We start from the raw sequence: 18,077 nt of genomic DNA, 5'->3' as shown, positions 1-18,077 counted from the left end.
TCTTTCCAGGTAGTCATCTTTGTAGTGCGGAAGAGGAGGCACAGATGTGTTGGGAGCCACTTCCATAGCTAATGGGTCTAGACAGTTTGGTCTGTGGGTGGTCTGAAGGGGGGATCTGTGTAGTTTTTGACTGGAAACTTCGCTCAAGGGAGGGGAGTGCAGCAGAGTGCAGGGTGGAAGGAAAGCAGCCACAAAGGATGACTTACACAAAGCACAAATCTATATTGGCCGGAATCTTGCTGGCTTTCTCGGAACAATTGTGTAACTTGTCACAATTAATTGCAGCTCGTTGAGGAAGTGCCAGGGCCCATCATTTGCTCAGCCAGGTGCACAGCCGCACATGCTCTAGCACCTCATGAGTTGGTTGCAATGAACCACAACAAATTAAACAAACTTCATGCTAGCAGCAGTTGGATTCTGGCCACTGGGTATTGGAGCAAAGTTGATTCTGGCCACTACTTGAATACTCACTTGCCTTGAAAACCCTATTTCTGGGTACTTACATCTCAGAGGACCTCTCATGGACTATAAATGCCAACATGCTAATAAAGAAGGCACAGAAGAGGCTGTATTTCCTGAGAATGCTCGGGAAGTTAAATTTATCACAGCATTTACTTCTGTCCTACTATGGTAGCACCATTGAGAGTGTCCTAACCTATGGCATTCTGGCATGGTTTGGGAGTAGCTCTGTAGCAGACAAAAAAGCTCTACAGAGAACCATTAAAATTGCCCAGAATATCATCGGGCTCCAGCCACCAACCCTGGATGACATCTTCACATCCCGCTGTCTGAGGAAGTCACACAGCATCCTGAGAGACTCTTCCCATCCTGCTTATAACTTTTTTGAACTGTTACCGTTTGGCAGAAGATATAGAACAATTAAGACTCGGACCACACGTTTTCTAAATAGTTTTTATCCTAGAGCTATAATTGCAATTAATAATGAGCTTAAAGACCACCAGTAGTGAATAATTAGTTGGACTGTGTTACTTGGCCTGAGGTGTAGATGTTTGTATTTTTAGTGGGGGACTTCTAGTGGGTGGGGAGTGTTTGGGGAATGTTAATGTGTGTGCATGTGTCTGGTCTCTGGGTGTCTGTTTATTTTGTTGTATGGGTATACTGTGTATATACTTACAATGACAATAAATTATATTATTATTATTATTAAGGGTTTCTCTAAATCAGGTCTGACATGGTAACTAACTAGTAGCAGTCTGATTCTCTTGGTTCAGTTGAAGCCTCCTTTCCCAAGACCACAGAGGAGCTGTAAAATTATGAATATGATTCCGATGGCCTCGTCTAACAGCCTTCATCATCATCTCATGCTCATGTAGCTTAGCTTCAAGGAGCAAAAATGATCTCAACAGGCCAGGTAGTGCACCAAGCAGACACCCAAAACATCTGTCTTGCAGGCAGTAAATTATACTTGTGATTTATGTGCAAGACACTAGCCAATACCCCCCCGCCATGTCCCACGAGCTTTTTGCTTTTGTTGCTGCTCTGTTGGCCTACGAGAAGCTGGATTAAAAGTCTGTACAGTACTTGCAGTAAAACCAACCTCAAATATGTGCAGATGTTTGAGTTCTCCAGAATGCAAAATCCAGGCTGCATGGCAATAAAAATGAGAACTGAGGAAAAGCAGAGTGGGAAATTTGGCCATATGTGCCCATGAGAACTCAGGCTGAAGCTGGAGATTTCAGGCTAAAGGAATCCCTGGTAGCCATGCACGTGTGAGATCATAACACTGTGTCTGTAGCGGGCACGCTGAAGCCTCTACCAACTCAGGCCTCCAGGAGTGCTCACTCTTCAGTTGCTGCCACCAATTTCATCAAATATTTTTTTAAAAAAATATACACGTGTTGTTTCAAAACAAAAACTTGTTTATTGGTTTAACAAAATAGAGTAAGTAAATCACAAGATGTTAAGGTCTTTCACTCACTGACACACACAGACTCTTCCCTAACTGACTATTTGGCTCACAGGCCCATAGACACACTCATCACTCACTCTCCCAAAATCTCTCTCTCTCTTTTACCTCATACACCCATTTATATATTCCAGTTCCTCCCCCTTCTGCACCACCTTCCGTCCCCTCATTGGCTGATGTTCCACTGCCCAGCTGTGACAGACAGGTGAGGGCAGCGCTGAATGCTACAGTGGCCTGCAAAAAACTGGTCTTACTGTTTTTGTTTCAGCTGAATCTTTGTCTGCCATTGCTTGTAGCAATCTTTACTGTTAACAGGCATCAGCTGGTCTGCTGAAAATGCTGCAAAATTTATATGGCTGCTTTGCCATGGAGGTTCTTCCTTGTGGGTTTGCAAAGATATCTTTACCAATCTTTCCCACTGCAAAGGAAGCCAAGTATCTTGTTGTTTAGGCATTAAGTTGTGTCCGACTCTTCGTGACCCCATGGATAAGAGCATGCCAGGCCCTCCTGTCTTCCACTGCCTCCCGGAGTTTGGTCAAATTCATGTTGGTCACTTCGGTGACCCTGTCCATCCATCTCGTCCCCTGTCATCCCCTTCTCCTCTTGCCTTCACACTTTCCCAACATCAGGGTCTTTTCCAGGGAGTCTTCTCTTGGGTATGGCTATTTACCCCTTACCTGCTGTGTAAGAGGGTAGTCTAGTGTAGTTAAGGTTCTCATGCAACAAAGTAGGTTTCTGAACAAAGACCTTCACCATATATAGAGAGAAATGCCCAATATTCAATGGCGTCTGTAAAAGAGCCAGTAGACATATCACAAATTTAAATTGGCTACTGAAGCATAATAGTATTTCAGAAGATTTTCAGTCTGTGCTCTATTTGTTGTTGTTTAGTTATTAAGTCGTGTCCGACTGTTTGTGACCCCATGGACCAGAGCACGCAACGCCTCTGCTTTATAGATCAGGGGAAAGTTTTTTACTTGATAATGAGACACAAGGAATTACTTTAAAACAAACAGATGTGCCCAACACTTGATGTTCATGTATGTTAATCGCATAACAGGAAGATCTTCACCTATCTAAAAGTATACTGTCATCAATTTATTGTTAACTGGAGGAATTTTATAGAACAGGGTTTTTCAATTGAAAAAAATCACTGGCCAAGAGACATGATCTACAAACACAATCAAGTGTTTGAAAGTTCTCTTGAGCAAAATTTACCCACAAAGAAAGGGGCTGAACAAGCTAGCAGTTTTTTTTTTATGTAGACCCTGTTAATTTAAAGTGGCAAGGAAAGTGGTTTCAAGACCTACTTCTGCACTGTTTATTCATGCCATGTCCTAGTGGAAGTAATTAGCACAGGAATTTGAAATAAATATTTTGGTTCATATAATTCTCCAGAACCAATGTACCAAGCTGCCTGGATAGCTCAGTAAGTGCGCCAGTTTCCCCATCATGCATCCCAGAACCAGGCTGTGTGGCCCTGGACAAGCTGCACAATCTCAAGGTATCCCCTGAAGAAGGGGGAACAGTAAACTGCTTCTGAGTGTTTCTAAACCTGGAAACCCATGAAAAGGGTTGCCATAAGTCAGAATTGACTGGATGGTACATGCTTATGATGATGTACCAGCTTTGGCAATACGACTGCACCTTTTATCTAATACCTGACCCCACAAGACATCAAAACAGGAAAGGTTCAAGAAGGCAGCAGAAGTTGCTATTTCAAAAATCCAGAAAATATTTTCTCCCAAGTGCAGCAACACCAGAATGCTCGTGTCCACATATTTTCCCTACAGAGCATCCATGGATGGTGCAGAAAGCAGAGCTGGCAACCGGAGGAGCTTATTCCCCTGGGACTTAACCTGAGCCATCCCCACCCCTCCCACCACCACCACCACCACAGTGAAAACACACAGCAGAGCATGTGGCAGCACTACTGCTTTATTAGGAAGGGTCAACGTGCCTCAGAAGAAGAGCCCCCGCATTCGGCGGCCAATGCCTTGGCGGTCGTAGAGGATGTTAAACTTGTTCACAAACTGGTTCATAGTATTACAGGTCTTCGTGATGGTGCCTAAATACGTCATCAGTCCCACATCATTACATTGCTGAGGGGGAGAGAGAGAGGTGTCACTGAGAGCCCACCACCAGGAAAGCAGCCTCCTGGGATCTCCCTCTGATGTCACAGAAGGAAATCCCTTCCAGCGGCCCTTCCCAAAAGCTGGGGCTCTACTTCAGCTGCCCTTCCCAAAGTAACAGGGAAAGGATGGAGCAGCTTCACCAGGGACAACAACACCAATGTCAGCAAGGACTGTAGTAAACTAGCTTTCTAACAGTTTATAGAGTGGAAGTTGTATGTGAGAACCTGGCTCTAAAAGGCAGCGTGAAGGTAGTTACTTCATAAACAAATAGAACTGTTTGCATTGTTGAAGCAAAGCTATGTTCTTTTCTTGTTTCTTTCTATTTGTCTCAGTTCTCTGATGCTGATGCACTTAATCCAATTCCAGTTTTAGGTCCTGTGGGATACTGAACTTTTAAAGGCAAAAAGGCATCAGTAGAGCCCACTGTAACTTTAGGGGAAGCCCTTCAGCCAGCAATGGCAAACATAATCTTTTCTGCTCCCATCCCACCCTGTTTCCCTCTGCAAAGCCACATGAAAAGCCTCCCCTTCCCAGGTGCTTTACAGCTTCCTTCTCCTCCCTTCTACACTTTGGCAGGTGTAGGCTAGTTCCCCTTCATGCCCTAACACTCACGTCATAGAAATCTGTCTTGAATTTGTCAGTGCTCAGCACAGGCAGGCAGTGACAGAGAGCATACGCCTCACGTAAGATCTCATGGTTGAACGGCACCTCACCTGCATGGAAAGACATGGGAAAAACAGGTTGAACCCACCTCCCCACCCCCAAAAAGAGGGAGCCTGTATGTCACTGAATCCACAACATGCTCTCACCAGCTTCAGAAGCTTTAACATATTCCAGAATGAGTTTGACACGGCTGTGTAGCATCTTAATGGCACTGTGCTGGGCAATGAGGTGCTCGGCCACTAGCAAGAGACATGCAAGGGGAAGAAAATCAAGTGACCAGTCTGCTGTGCACCACCTGAAACACACACTGTACCTGGAGAATGACAGAGATCACCTGCACACCAGACCAAAGGTGAGCCTTCCTCATAGTACCCAGTTTAAAGAGCCCAACACAGGATCAGCAAAGGCACAACTCTCACTCCAGCTCCTGCTGCCTCTCAAGTCTCCCTGCTGATCTCATACACACTTTCCTTCCCTCACCTGTTGAATTCTCGCCACTGCCAGTTGCTGTCATCCGTGCCACATGGTCCACCCCAATGCGCTCTGCCTCCTCAGTAGCCAGTGTGTATGTCAGCTCTGCAAACAACATTGTGGCCTAAATGTAAACAAAAAAGAGGAAGAGATTCGAAAAACATGGCACAACCTCTTCCACACAGATGCGGTTGGCAAATGCCAGGCAAGAGGCAGACTCCATTTCTTTTGCTGAAATAATGTTTCTTCTATCCAGACACTTTCAATGCAAGCCTTACAGACAGCAGTCCATGAACAAGAAAATATTGCTGTGGTTGTCCAAAGCACCAGAGGTGGTGGCAGGGAGAAAATGGGGCAACTGCCAAGAGCCCCAGGAAGCCCAAAATCTCAAACAAAATCTAATCCGCCTCCAGAATAATTAGTCAATTTCAGAGCTGCCTTTAATTCACCAGCTGTGAACCACATGGTTCTTTCCCTCTACAAAAAACACAGGCAGGCAGGGATCTCCTGCCCTTGCATCTTAAGGTATATCCATAACCCCAAGCTTTGCTTGCAGGCAGAATGTTATAACACTGTTTCATATCTTCAAGAAGCCCCAAGCTATGGCCCCAAACCCAAAATACAGTGGTGCCTCGCATAGCGAGGTTAATCCGTTCCGGATTAACCTTCGCTATGCGAAAACATCGCTAAACGGGAATAAAAAAGCCATAGAAATGTATTGAACTTCGTTCAATGCATTCCTATGGCTTTAAAACTCACCGTTAAGCGATGTTGTCCCATAGCGCCGCCATTTTCGCGCCCTCGGTAAGCGAGGGCAGGGCACGAAAATGCGGCGCGGACCTTCCGACGGCCATTTTGGAACCGCCGATCAGCTGTTCTCCCGGCTTTGTTATGCGATATTCGCTAAGCGAAACGCTTAGCGAATATCGCAAAGCGAAAAATCCCCACAGGGGCCATCGCTGAGCGAATGCTCCAGCGATGGCCCAGAGCGCCTCGTTAAGCGATTTCATCGCTCAGCGAGGCGCTCGTTAAGCGAGGCACCACTGTGCACCAATACCCAGTACCCCAGAATGCCAGACAGGAATAATGAAAGTAATGGGAATTACCTCTCCATTGATGATGTCAATCACTGACTCAAAGACACTGACAGGTAACTGAGGGGAGAAAGAGAAAAGCAGGCAACAACAGCAAAGTCAAAGACTCTCTCCTGGGCACAAAGTTGTGGGTACCTGAAAGAGCGCAGGTACTCACGTCAGTGTGCTTGGTCATGGGGTTTAGCTTTAGGAAGAGGGGGCTCTCGATGATCTCACACACCTGAGGAGAGGAGAAGGTGTCAGCAGTGGTGAGAGAGAGGTCTTTGTTTCTTTCTCATGGGACAGTATGAAAAATGGCAGAAGGAGTTGGTGAGCTGCATCCATGGCCTCTGCCCCTTTTCCCCACAGCTTGGGGGGGGGGGGAAGCTCCCCTGTACCAAGGAAAGGGAGGGGGGAGAGGCTCTCACCTGCTTGTGGACATGGATGTCAGACTGGTCGGGGGGCCCACCTGTCGTGTACCAACCCAGGAACTCCAGATCCTTGAAGACTTGCTTAACTGTGGGAAAGGGGAAGAAAGCCCAGGAGGCCCAAGGTGGGTGGGCCTCTCTCTGGGAGCCTGACCTCCCCCCAGGCCCTTCTTTTTTTCAACGCTCTCCAGCCCTGCCCTGCCCCCTTGCCACTTACACTGCTCCTCCTTGGTGTAATAGTACTCTTTGTCGATGACCACGTTCTCCTCCACGGTGTGGGAGAGCAGCTCGAAGGAGTTCATCACCTCGATGTTGCGCCCTTCCTGGCGCCCGATCAGGGCCCCGATCACTGCAAGCGGGGAGAGCGGGGAGCGGGGGGGGGGGGAGAGCCACCCAGGGTCACGGAGGCGGCTGGCGGGGCCAAGGGGCTCAGCGCTCCCGCCCCGTTTCCCCGGGGGGGGGGGCGGGCTTCGTACCGGGCTCCTCCTCGGCCTCTGGCCCGGGGCTGCCGGGAGCCACGGTGGGGGGAGAAGGTGTCCCTACGCACCTTGGACGGGGCGCCCCTCCTGCGAGCGCATCCGGATCCAGTGGTCGCTGATGTTGAGGATGACGAGCGGGTGCAGCGCCACCGACACGCTGCCCGTCACGCCCGAGGCCATCACGGCCGGTCCGGCTGCGGGGACGAGAGGGGGAAGAGAGCGCCCGGTCAGGCCGGGGTCCGTCCACCCCCGTTCTCCCCTGGACGCCCCCCCCCCCGCGGCAGCGGCGCCCGCCCGCCCGCCGCCCCGCCTTACCGGCCGCGTCCACCTCCATGCCGGCCCCGTTGCTGCTGCTGCTGCTGCTGCTGCTCCCCGTCCCGGCCGGGCAGGAACCGCCGCTGGTAGTGGCGCCGGCAACCGCAGCCGCCATCTTGGCCGCGACTGTCCCTCCGCAGCTGCCGTAGGGATGCCCCGGGCTCCGGCAGTGCGCATGCGTCCTGGCGGGAGGGGCGTGCTCAAGAGCTACGAAGAAAGTAGAGCGGTCGCAGCGCGTCGCCTGCGGGAAGCGCCCGCCGGACTCCGTAGTAGCTCCGTTACCCCCTTGGCCGGCCGGGGCGGAAGTTGTAGGAGCTTCCCGTAACAGAGGAGGAGGAGGAAGGCGCCGGTGTCCCTCCGCGTCCTCCCTCCGGGGGCGCCCGTCCCACCTTCGGGCGGATCCCGGGCGGCGGGGGGGGGGGCGCGTTCCTTTTCCAAGAAAGGGAACGGAGGAGGCCCGAAGAGGGAGAGAGGCGCCCTCCGTGGGGTCCCTTCCTTCCTTCCCCTCCGAAGCCCCCCTGCGCAGCCGGCCGCTTGCCTGGGAGGGACGGGGCACCTCCGGGCAATCCCGCGCTCGAAGCGGCCCAGCCGCCTTCCTTCCCGCCGCCGCCCCTTTGGTCCTCCTCCCCTCCCCCCCCAAAAAAAGACTTCCTCCGGGGGCCGGTTCCCCCCCCCGCCGGGGCCGCGCCTGCCAGAGGCCGAGGAAGGCCTTCCTCCGACGGGCAAGGGGGACCAGGAAGGGGGCGGCCGCGCCGTGTGGCCCTGAAGGCGGTCTGGCCGTCGGTTTCGTGTGGGCCGGTTTTTAGGGCCTTTTTTTCCCCTAAAGGCTCACAGACTGGCTGTTTAATGACCTGCCCCGGAGCCTTTCCTGGCCTGGTGGCCCAGCCAATGGGTCATTAATGAGAATAACCTTAGAACGGCAGAGCTGGAAGGGACCCCTGAGGATCATCCGGTCCAGCCCCTGCCAGGAAAGCCCAGCAGGGAAGCGAACCCCCAGCCTCTGATTTCTGCAGCCAGGGACCTCAACCACTGAGCAGCCCTTGTCTGAACACCTGGAGCACCCCATAGTGCTAAAACCCTCTCTGCTGCACCCCAACCTTCTTTTCCCCACTCTTTGAGACTCAGGGTGACATTTGCCCACCTCCAGTCTTTAGGGGCCTTGCCTGCTCTCCGAGGAGATTCTCAAAGACTACAGGCAGAGGCGCTGGGATTTATTTATTTATTTATTTTATTTTATTTATATCCCGCCTATCGTGTCAGGACCACTCTAGGCGGCTAACAACAGAAAAATAATACAATAAATATATATATAAAACAATTTTACACAACAAAAATACTAAACAGAATGAGAAAGCTGTAGGAGGGGGGGGAAGCGTCAGGAATTATCTGATGGGAAGGCCTGCCTGAACATCCATGTTTTTAGTTGATTCTTGAAAATACCCAGCGAGGGAGCTGCCCGAATCTCAGAAGGTAGGTTGTTCCAGACTACACCTGCAGTCGCCTTTCCTAAGCTTGGTAGGGATTCATTCGGCCCGGGAGGTGCTCAGCCCTCGCTTTCCACCTTGGACAGCAGCCCTCTCTTTTCCGCCCCTGTTCTGCTTGCCCCTTCTTGAACCCTCTTTCCCTTCTCTGGGAAAGCAGAGGCGAAGTAGCAGCTCAATCACTCTGTCTTCTCTTTCTTGACCCTCAGCCATTCTCGGTCCTCTCCACACAGCGGACCTCCTGTTGCCTTCTTCCTCCTTTTGTTTCAAATGAACCCCAAGGGTCTCTTTTTGTTATTTTTTAAACCTCTCCGGCAAGTCTGAGCTTGAGCCTTGCTAGTCTGTTCTCTGCAAATGTTGGATGATCCTTGACGCTTCTCTGCGGTGATTTCCCCCGCCTTCCTTTACGTTTACTTTTATTAGATTTTTACCCCACCCCCCCTAGACAAAGTCTACTTGGGGCACCTTACACACATAATAAAAACATAACAATGTAACAAACATAAAATCCAAAACAGCATAACTTCAACACTTATTTGGAGCATTGCCAGATGAAATAACTCATAAAACAAAGAAAAAAGATCAGCTAATTGACTGGAGGGAAGGCCTGCCTAAAGAGCCAAGTTTTTAAATGGCTTTTAAAAACACCCATCGAGGGTGCCAGACGGATTTCTGTTGGGAGGCTGTTCCAGAACCGAGGGGCCACTGCCAAGAAGGCTCAGTTTCTTGTTCATTCTTTCCGGGCCTCTCTCGGTATTAGGCCCCTCAGCCGTCCCCGCTGGCCATGTCGGATGTCCGTGTCCTTTAGTACTGGTCTATTTGAAGCAGTAGCTCATCCGATAGCTCTTCATTCACATCGCCATTTCCTCCATTCCATTCAACAGTGAGGTCAGCCCGTTCCATAGGGTGCATAAGCCACAGGCCAGGGCAGCCACATATGTCCACTAGCCGCCTTTTCAGTGTTGCAAAAATGCACTCTTGCAGCCCTGGAGGATCTGCCCAGTTACACCCTGAGATCAGAGAGTTAAGAGTTTCTGAGATAAAGTGGACTTTTTCAAAGATATTATTCTGCAGAATAGGGGAGCACAGATGCCATCACTCAAAACTATGACACTCCTTTAAGTATATTTTAGTTAAGTATAGCTTATTACTTAACTTTAAAACCAGTTTGACTAAAACAAAGAGCTTCTATTGCCACAAAATTTATCATACAATTTGTTTGTTTATACCCTGTCCATTTAAAAGATGATGCTGTTAAGGTGCTACATTCAATATGCCAGCAACTTTGGAAAACTCAACAGTGGCCAGAGGACTGGAAAAGATCAGTCTACATCCCAATCCCAAAGAAGGGCAGTGCCAAAGAATGCTCCAACTACCATACAATTGCACTCATTTCCCACGCTAGCAAGGTTATGCTCAAAATCCTCCAAGGTAGGCTTCAGCAGTATGTGGACCGAGAACTCCCAGAAGTACAAGCTGGATTTCGAAGGGGCAGAGGAACTCGAGACCAAATTGCTAACATGCGCTGGATTATGGAGAAAGCCAGAGAGTTCCAGAAAAATATCTATTTCTGTTTCATTGACTACACAAAAGCCTTTGACTGTGTGGACCACAGCAAACTATGGCAAGTCCTCAAAGAAATGGAGTGCCTGACCACCTTATCTATCTCCTGAGAAACCTATATGTGGGACAGGAAGCAACAGTTAGAACTGATTATGGAACAACTGATTGGTTCAAAATTGGGAAAGGAGTACGACAAGGCTGTATATTGTCCCCCGGCTTATTTAACTTATATGCAGAATACATCATTCAAAAGGCTGGACTGGAGGAATCCCAAGCCGGAATCAAGATTGCCAGAAGAAATATCAACAAGCTCCGATATGCAGATGATACCACTCTGATGGCAGAAAGTGAGGAGGAATTAAAGAACCTTGTAGTGAGGGTGAAAGAGGAGAGTGCAAAAAAACGGTGTGAAACTCAACATCAAAAAAACTAAGATCATGGCCACTGGTCCCATCACCTCCTGGGAAATAGAAGGGGAAGATATGGGACTTCCGGCTTGACGTCGCGACGAGCAGGAGGACAGAGCTCTGTCCCCTGGGCTGAATTCTGACCCGTTTTGGGACACCGCAGGGTGTCGGAACCACCCTGGAAGGGTGGTGAACTGGGGGAGAAAGCCTGTTGATCACGGGGGGCGGCGGCCACCCTGGTTTGTTCCAGGAAACTCCCTAATCAGCCAACGGGCAGAAATAAGCAGCTTCGGCGAGCTTCCAAGTCGCTGGCAGCCGTCTGAGAGAAGCAAGGAACAGCACCTGGCATCGCTGTTTTTCCATCGGGTGAGAATTCTTTTGCAACTAATTGCCTACGTACCCCTATATATGGAAAAAAAGAATTGCTATCTTATCTCAGTAACTTTTTAAAGTGGCAGAAAATCTGGTGAGAGGGATAGCTGAAGAAAGTAACTTTTTTAAACTATACTTTAAGAATATTTACAACCTGGCATTATAAGCTTAAGAGACCTTCCTGCAAATTAAGTGTGGACATTGTTTTGTCTATCTAAAGTGTTTGGAATGATTCCCAGAAGAGGTGGCCTTGGACATTCTGTTGTTGCTTAAGGCTGAAAAACTGTTTATCTCCTCGTGAGTTTCTCTGTGCATTTGGCCGGAATTAACCCTAAAGTGGACTTTTCAAAAACTGTTCCTTGGGTCGAATTTGGTTCAACTCTACATAGCCAAAGTGGAACTCCTGAAATGACTCTGGAAATTTGGAATATCTGTTTATAAGCATCTAGGCAGCAGAAACAGAATGGCACAACAAGGACAATTTTGGAATGAAGTAAAATTTATGCTTCAACAAATATTAACGACCGTGACATCTCATTATGAAGTGACAAAATTATCCAATCAACATCAGAAGGACTATAGTCCACAAGCAACTGAAAACAACAAGGAAGGAAATGGGAGTATCACAGATGATGTATGCCAAACCAAGCAGCAGCTTGAGAAAGTTAATCTAAGAGAAACATCAGTTTTGGACCAGAGTACCAAGGGAAGACAAAGGGAAAAAAACAGCAAAATTAACCAAAAAAAGCCTGGAAGACTCATTGAAGATAGACCAAGTACAAAAAATGGACATAAATCAGATCTACAAAATGGTTTTAGAGGACATGAAAGATGACAGCATGTTTAGAGATATAGCAGGGAATGAAAAAAGAGGAACCAGAGAGGGAATTACCTAGAAAGATGAAAAAAGGCAAAACAAGGAAGGGCCCCTTAATATTGGAAACATGTTTATATTTATCATTTGGATCTGTAAAAGGGTATATTCTATATATTAAAAGGAGAACTAAATTGAAATAAGGGAGCCCGAATCAGGGTAAAGATGTAATATAGTGACTTTTTATTTTAGGCAAACTAAACTAGATATAAAGCTGGGTCATGGATCTGGAACCACTTTCAATAAGAATGTTATTAGAAGATCTTGAGAACTTTATATAATATGAGAGTAATATTATGATAGTAGCTATACTATATACTAAAATCTGTATATGAATGGTTTGAAAGAAGGTCGGAATTTGGGGGGGATAATTAAGAAGACACTGAGATGTAAAAAACAAATAATTGTAAGCAAGTATGTAACACGATGTCTGATAAGCACAAACAATGTAGATAGATTGGAAAATTAATAAAAAATGTTAAAAAAAAGAAGGGGAAGATATGGAGGCAGTGACAAATTTTACTTTCTTGGGCTCCATGATCATTGCAGATGGAGACAGCAGCCACGAAATTAAAAGACGCCTGCTTCTTGGGAGGATAGCAATGACAAACCTTGACAGCATCTTAAAAAGCAGAGACATCACCTTGCCAACAAAAGTCTGAATTGTCAAGGCTATGGTTTTTCCTGTAGTGATGTATGGAAGTGAGAGCTGGACCATAAAGAAAGCTGACCGCCGAAGAATTGATGCCTTTGAATTGTGGTGCTGGAGGAGGCTCTTGAGAGTCCCCTGGACTGCAAGGAGAACAAACCTATCAATTCTAAAGGAAATCAAACCTTAGTGCTCACTGGAAGGACAGATCCTGAAGCTGAGTGTATGGAATATTATTTATTCCACTGTGCCAAAGAATATTCAGGTAAAAATTAGCAAGAATAGCCCTCCCCATAATTGTTCTGAAAGTTTACTGCCTTTAATCATCGCTTCAGCCATATTTTGTAATGTCTGACCCCTTCTTTCTATGAATGCATTCTGTGTTGGGGTGTAAGGTGCAGATTTCCTATGAGTAATACCATTTTTACTCAAAATTGCCTGGAATTTCGCACTTGTAAATTCAGTTCCGTTATCTGTTTGTACTGTATCTGCTTAACCTTTCTACCAGTTTTTCTTTCTACAAACTTTAGCCATTTCTCAAATTCTATGTGTACTGAACTTTTGTCTTTCATCAAGTAGCAGAAACCGAATCTGGATTTCTGATCTTGAATTGAAAGAATGTACCTTGCTCCTCCTAATGATGCACGCTTCGTTGTCGTCGTTTAGTTGTTTAGTCGTGTCCGATTCTTCGTGACCCCATGGACCAGAGCACGCCAGGCCCTCCTATCTTCCACTGCCTCCCAGAGTTGTGTCAAATTCATGTTGGTTGCTTCGCAGACACTGTCCAGCCATCTCATCCTCGGTCGTCCCCTTCTCCTCTTGCCGTCACACTTTCCTAACATCAAGGTCTTTTCCAGGGAGTCTTCTCTTCTCATGAGATGGCCAAAGTATTGGAGCCTCAGCTTCAGGATCTGTCCTTCCAGTGAGCACTCACAATGCACGCTTAGGTCCTATTAAATCCATTGATACAAGATCAAAAATATTTTTAACTTGTATGTTACTGTATTTCTTTATAGGAGCACTTTTACTCTTAGCTAACTGACATGCTTGGCAGTTTACGTATTTATCACACTGCTTTAAATTTACTCCCACTGAGTTCTCTATTGTCTTTCGTAAAGTTTTATAATTTGCATGCTCTAATCTCAGATGCCACAAATGAATGCAATCCCTATGTGGACATATACTGTATTCTCATATACATTGTTAGCTTTTGCACACTTCAGTCTATATAGGTTATTTCTAACATGGCAATTCAGTTTTTCATTGTTTTTACCAGTAATTACACATTTACTTTTATAGAAGGTACAGATAAACCATTCTTAGCTAATGAGCTAACAGACAGTAAATTATGTTTGGGTTTTGGCACGTATATAACATCTATTGGCTGAGTTAAACACGGTAATTTTACTTTACCTCTTCCCAAAATTTTGGCACTTTTACCATCAGCTAAACATACTTGCTGATTAAATACTGGCTGAAAGTTAAATATCAGCTTTTTGTCCTTACTCATGTTTGCAATTGCCCCTGAATCAACAATCCATTCTTCTTGGTGGTCGGAGTTATAAATAGTCTCCGTCAGGTTTAATGCATCTCTCTCGTGTCATGTTTGGTTTTTTCCCCCCTTAAATTTACAACTTTTTATTAGATGTCATCTCGAACCACAGGCAAAACAATGCCTCCCAGGATGAATGTTTGCAGCTGTGTCTACCTCCTCCTCACTTTCATTTGCTTGTTACTTTGATTAGTGAGTTTGGAGTCACCTAGTTGCCAGTTATCTTTTCTCTTTTGCTAGTCTTCTAAAAGTCTACTTGTAATATTTAATACTGTCAGCTCAGCTTGTGGAACAATTTCTAAATTGGTTACAAATTGATCATATGTTTCATCTAATGAGGAGAGAATAATAAAGGCTTCCTGTATTTCAGTAAATGTTATATTTTTCTCTCTTAAGTCCATTAGCATTGTCTTCATTACTTCCAAATGTTGTAGCATACTCCCACCAGCATACTCCCACAGCAACTGTCCTCTCACAATTTATATTTTCTGATCAATATTCACCAGATTATTTCATTTAACTTCAACCAATCAGCCTCCTGGTAGTGAAGCTGTCCACTATGTTTAATTTGTTTTTATTCCTTCTGCTACTGGGTGAGGCTTTGTTTGCTTGCTTGCTTGCTTGCTTGTCCATCCATCCATCCATCCATCCATCCATCCATCCATCCATCCATCCATCCATCCATCCATCCGTCTGTCCGTTCATTTATTTGATTTCTATACTGCCCATCTGTCGAATGATCATCCTGGGTGCTTCACAACAGTAACAATAAAATAAAATAAAATAGATGAGATCAAAAGTGTAATTAAAATTAAACCAAGTGAATATCATATTTAAAAACAAGTGGCAGTTAAATATGATTGGCTGACGCTCTCAGCAGCGCTTCACATGGTGCGTTTTGAAAAGCCTGCTGAAATTAAAAGGTTTACAGTATATCACAGAAGTGAATGCACCTGCTCACATTTCATAAATATGTTAGTGTATCTTTTCATGTGACAACACTGAAGAAATGACACTTGGCTATAATGTAAAGCAGTGAGTATACAGCTTGTATAACAGTGTAAATTTGCTGTCCCCTCAGAATAAGGCAACACACAGCCATTAATGTCTAAACCACTGGCAACAGAAGAGGTTGTGGTAGCTCTACAATGACAAGCACCTTGCCAAAGTCTCAGAATAACAAAAACCTTATGCTGTTCAGTAAATTGCACATTCATTAGCTCTAATTCATTGAAAAGTCTTTTCATTGTAAGTGCTTTGACAGAGATCTAGGCTGAAATTGATTTACAGTAATAGAGTGGGACATGGCAGTGCAATGGATGCCCCAAGATGATCTACTGAAGCAGCCTGGGCTCTAACTAAAGCAGCCTGGGAGTCTTGGTCCCAGTGGATGGCCTGCACTTTGTTCTTTTAAAATGCCACAAACTGGTCACAGGAAATGGTATTGGGAGGCCTATCACCTTGACCTATCCATTTCAATTAAACACTTTTTTAAATCCACTGTTTCTAAGCCTCTGTTGTCAATGTTACTGCCCTTCAGGTGGATCCATTAGGGGAGCTATAACCAGATGAAATAGCATTTACATAAGATTTCTTATCATTGACTATGACCTATGTGCTATGTAAACATCCAGCTTGCAGGGAATTAATTAAGACATTTAGTATCTCTAAGTGTCACTGTGGGATACCCAGTGTGGTGTAGTTGACACAGTAACAGACTTCAACTTTGAAGGCCTGGGTTCAAATCCTACTCAGCCATGGAAACTCTCTGGTGGGGGTGCAGGTGGAAGAACCACTGGTAAAAGCACTCTTTAAAATATCTTCCATTTACCTTGAAAGTCCTGTTAAGGTTGCTATTAGTCAGCTCATAACAACAGCAACCACAAGTGTCCCTGTTAGCTAATTTTTGAAGTTGTATGTTTACTTGAAGTGATTTTGCTAGATTATTTTTTAAAACAAATAGAAACATTCTCCAATGGAAGTAAGTCTGCAATGAACAATAAAAGAATTACACATTTCCTCTTATTCTTCTCTCTATTGCTGCTTGGAAGGAATTGCCCAGTGCCCCAAAAAAAAAAGAAAAGAATTCAGTCTCTGGTTTGGCTTTCTGCTCTTAATTTCAAACCATGACTTATGTTTACCTTTAGTAGTGAGGACTCACAAGGACCTGCCTGCCAAGACATGTTACCGAATGCTACAAAGGGCACGTATTTATCAGCTTCATGAGAGGAAGGAGAGGGGTCATTTTCACTTTTATATATATGTACATAATTCTTTTTAACTGTTGTAGAAGAGGTAGCCCTATTAGTCTGTTCTAGCTTTTCAGGCAAAATTAAACATATTAGAAAATAAAGAAGTTTAAAATGCTGTGGCACCTTAAAGGATAGATGCTACATTTTAATGTGAGCTTTCGTGGGCTAGTCCTCTTCTTCTTAACAGAGAATTAAAAAGAGAGTTAACAGAGAGTTGGATTCTTTAACAAGTGGACATAAGGAGTCCTTTCAAACATTACCTGCCTCTTTTCTCAAGGATTTTTCTTGAGATCAGAAAAAGAAGATGGGGGAGAAACCAAAACTGTCTTCAGCTCCATGCACTGCACCCTGGCCTTGGAGAGCTTTTTGAGAAATTTAAGCAGCTTTGCGTGCATAGCCCATGTTAACATGGGGGGGGGTAGTGGGAGGGGTCCTTTTCCAGCCCAACATGTCCATCTTTTAACACTAGGCGATTAACAAAGTATTTTTCTCCCTGGGGCTGTGCCTAAAAAGAGAAACATATTTATTCTTTCTCAACAGCAGAGTCTCTGACTGGATCTCTTGAGACAGTTTTGCTATTTGAGGTAAAAACTAGCCAAGCTCAACTGCAAGGATAACAAACCTATCCATTTTGAAGGAAATCAACCCTGAGTGCTCACTAGAAGGACAGATCCTGAAGCTGAGGCTCCAATACTTTGGCCATCTCATGAGAAGAGAAGACTCCCCGAAAAAGACCCTCATGTTAGGAAAGTGTGACAGCAAGAGGAGAAGGGGACGACAGAGGACGAGATGGATGGACAGTGTCATCGAAACTACTAGAATGAATTTGACCCAACTCCGGGAGGCAGTGGAAGGCAGGAGGGCCTGGTGTGCTCTGGTCCATGGGGGGGTCACGAAGAGTCAGACACAACAACTAAACAATCTGGGGCCACCAGGATAAGTAAAGCACCCCCACCTGGCCAGCAAAGTATGGGGCAACCAAGCACAAAACAGAACTGCCACAGTTGGCTCCTGTCTCCCTCTCCCAGTGCTGCTAATTTTATCTTTGGGTATAAAATTCCTTTTTATTCTATAGTGAATTAACATTACAATTTCTTTCACTGTGTTTTAGCATTGTATCTTTATTATTTGTACCTTTTCATTAATTGTGAGCTACCTGGAGTCTCAGTTTTATGAAAAAGGCAAGAGCTATAAACCAAGTCACTAAATCTTCACACCAACTCTTCCAGGGTGGCTTAATCCTGCAAAGTGGGAAATGGTTAGGGTTTGCTCCACTCCAGTGCACATCATCTTTGGCCCTGTTCTTCAGTGGCTTGGAAGAGCCCCCCTGGCTTGCCAGCTGGTCATCTTCTCCAGTCCCATCTGGATGACCAGAAAGGATGACTGGGACACATTAACACTTAGCAGGAGCCGAGAGACACACACGTGCCGGTTGA

General features: G+C 45.8%; 1 protein-coding gene and 1 long non-coding RNA gene across 3 annotated transcripts in view; one reads left to right on the top strand and one right to left on the bottom strand.

Annotated features, from left to right (window-relative positions):
- Positions 1–3,849: 3,849 nt before the first annotated feature.
- COPS6 (COP9 signalosome subunit 6) overlaps positions 3,850–18,077 on the bottom strand; it is a 30,746-nt gene continuing 16,518 nt past the window's right edge. The window contains exons 2-11 of one of the 2 annotated variants that reach the window (XM_072996519.2): positions 7,492–7,698; positions 7,245–7,370; positions 6,915–7,046; positions 6,698–6,786; positions 6,448–6,510; positions 6,303–6,350; positions 5,206–5,320; positions 4,872–4,964; positions 4,675–4,775; positions 3,850–4,029 (exon numbers count right to left, since the gene is read on the bottom strand). In XM_072996519.2, the coding sequence (XP_072852620.1) occupies positions 3,889–4,029; positions 4,675–4,775; positions 4,872–4,964; positions 5,206–5,320; positions 6,303–6,350; positions 6,448–6,510; positions 6,698–6,786; positions 6,915–7,046; positions 7,245–7,370; positions 7,492–7,698 (1,115 nt within the window). In that variant the 3' untranslated portion in view covers positions 3,850–3,888. The remainder of the gene's footprint in view (positions 4,030–4,674; positions 4,776–4,871; positions 4,965–5,205; positions 5,321–6,302; positions 6,351–6,447; positions 6,511–6,697; positions 6,787–6,914; positions 7,047–7,244; positions 7,371–7,491; positions 7,699–18,077) is intronic. The other variant, XM_078392223.1, reaches the window with a different exon arrangement.
- On the top strand, positions 7,825–12,679 carry LOC140706441 (uncharacterized). Its single transcript, XR_012086064.2, has 2 exons — positions 7,825–8,961; positions 10,218–12,679. It is a non-coding gene; the product is annotated as an uncharacterized LOC140706441 (long non-coding RNA).

Source organism: Pogona vitticeps, chromosome 4 (assembly GCF_051106095.1).
Source record: "Pogona vitticeps strain Pit_001003342236 chromosome 4, PviZW2.1, whole genome shotgun sequence".
NCBI lineage: Eukaryota > Metazoa > Chordata > Lepidosauria > Squamata > Agamidae > Pogona > Pogona vitticeps.
The sequence above is the reverse complement of the archived record's forward strand: the minus strand, read 5'-3'. Positions and strand labels throughout refer to the sequence as shown.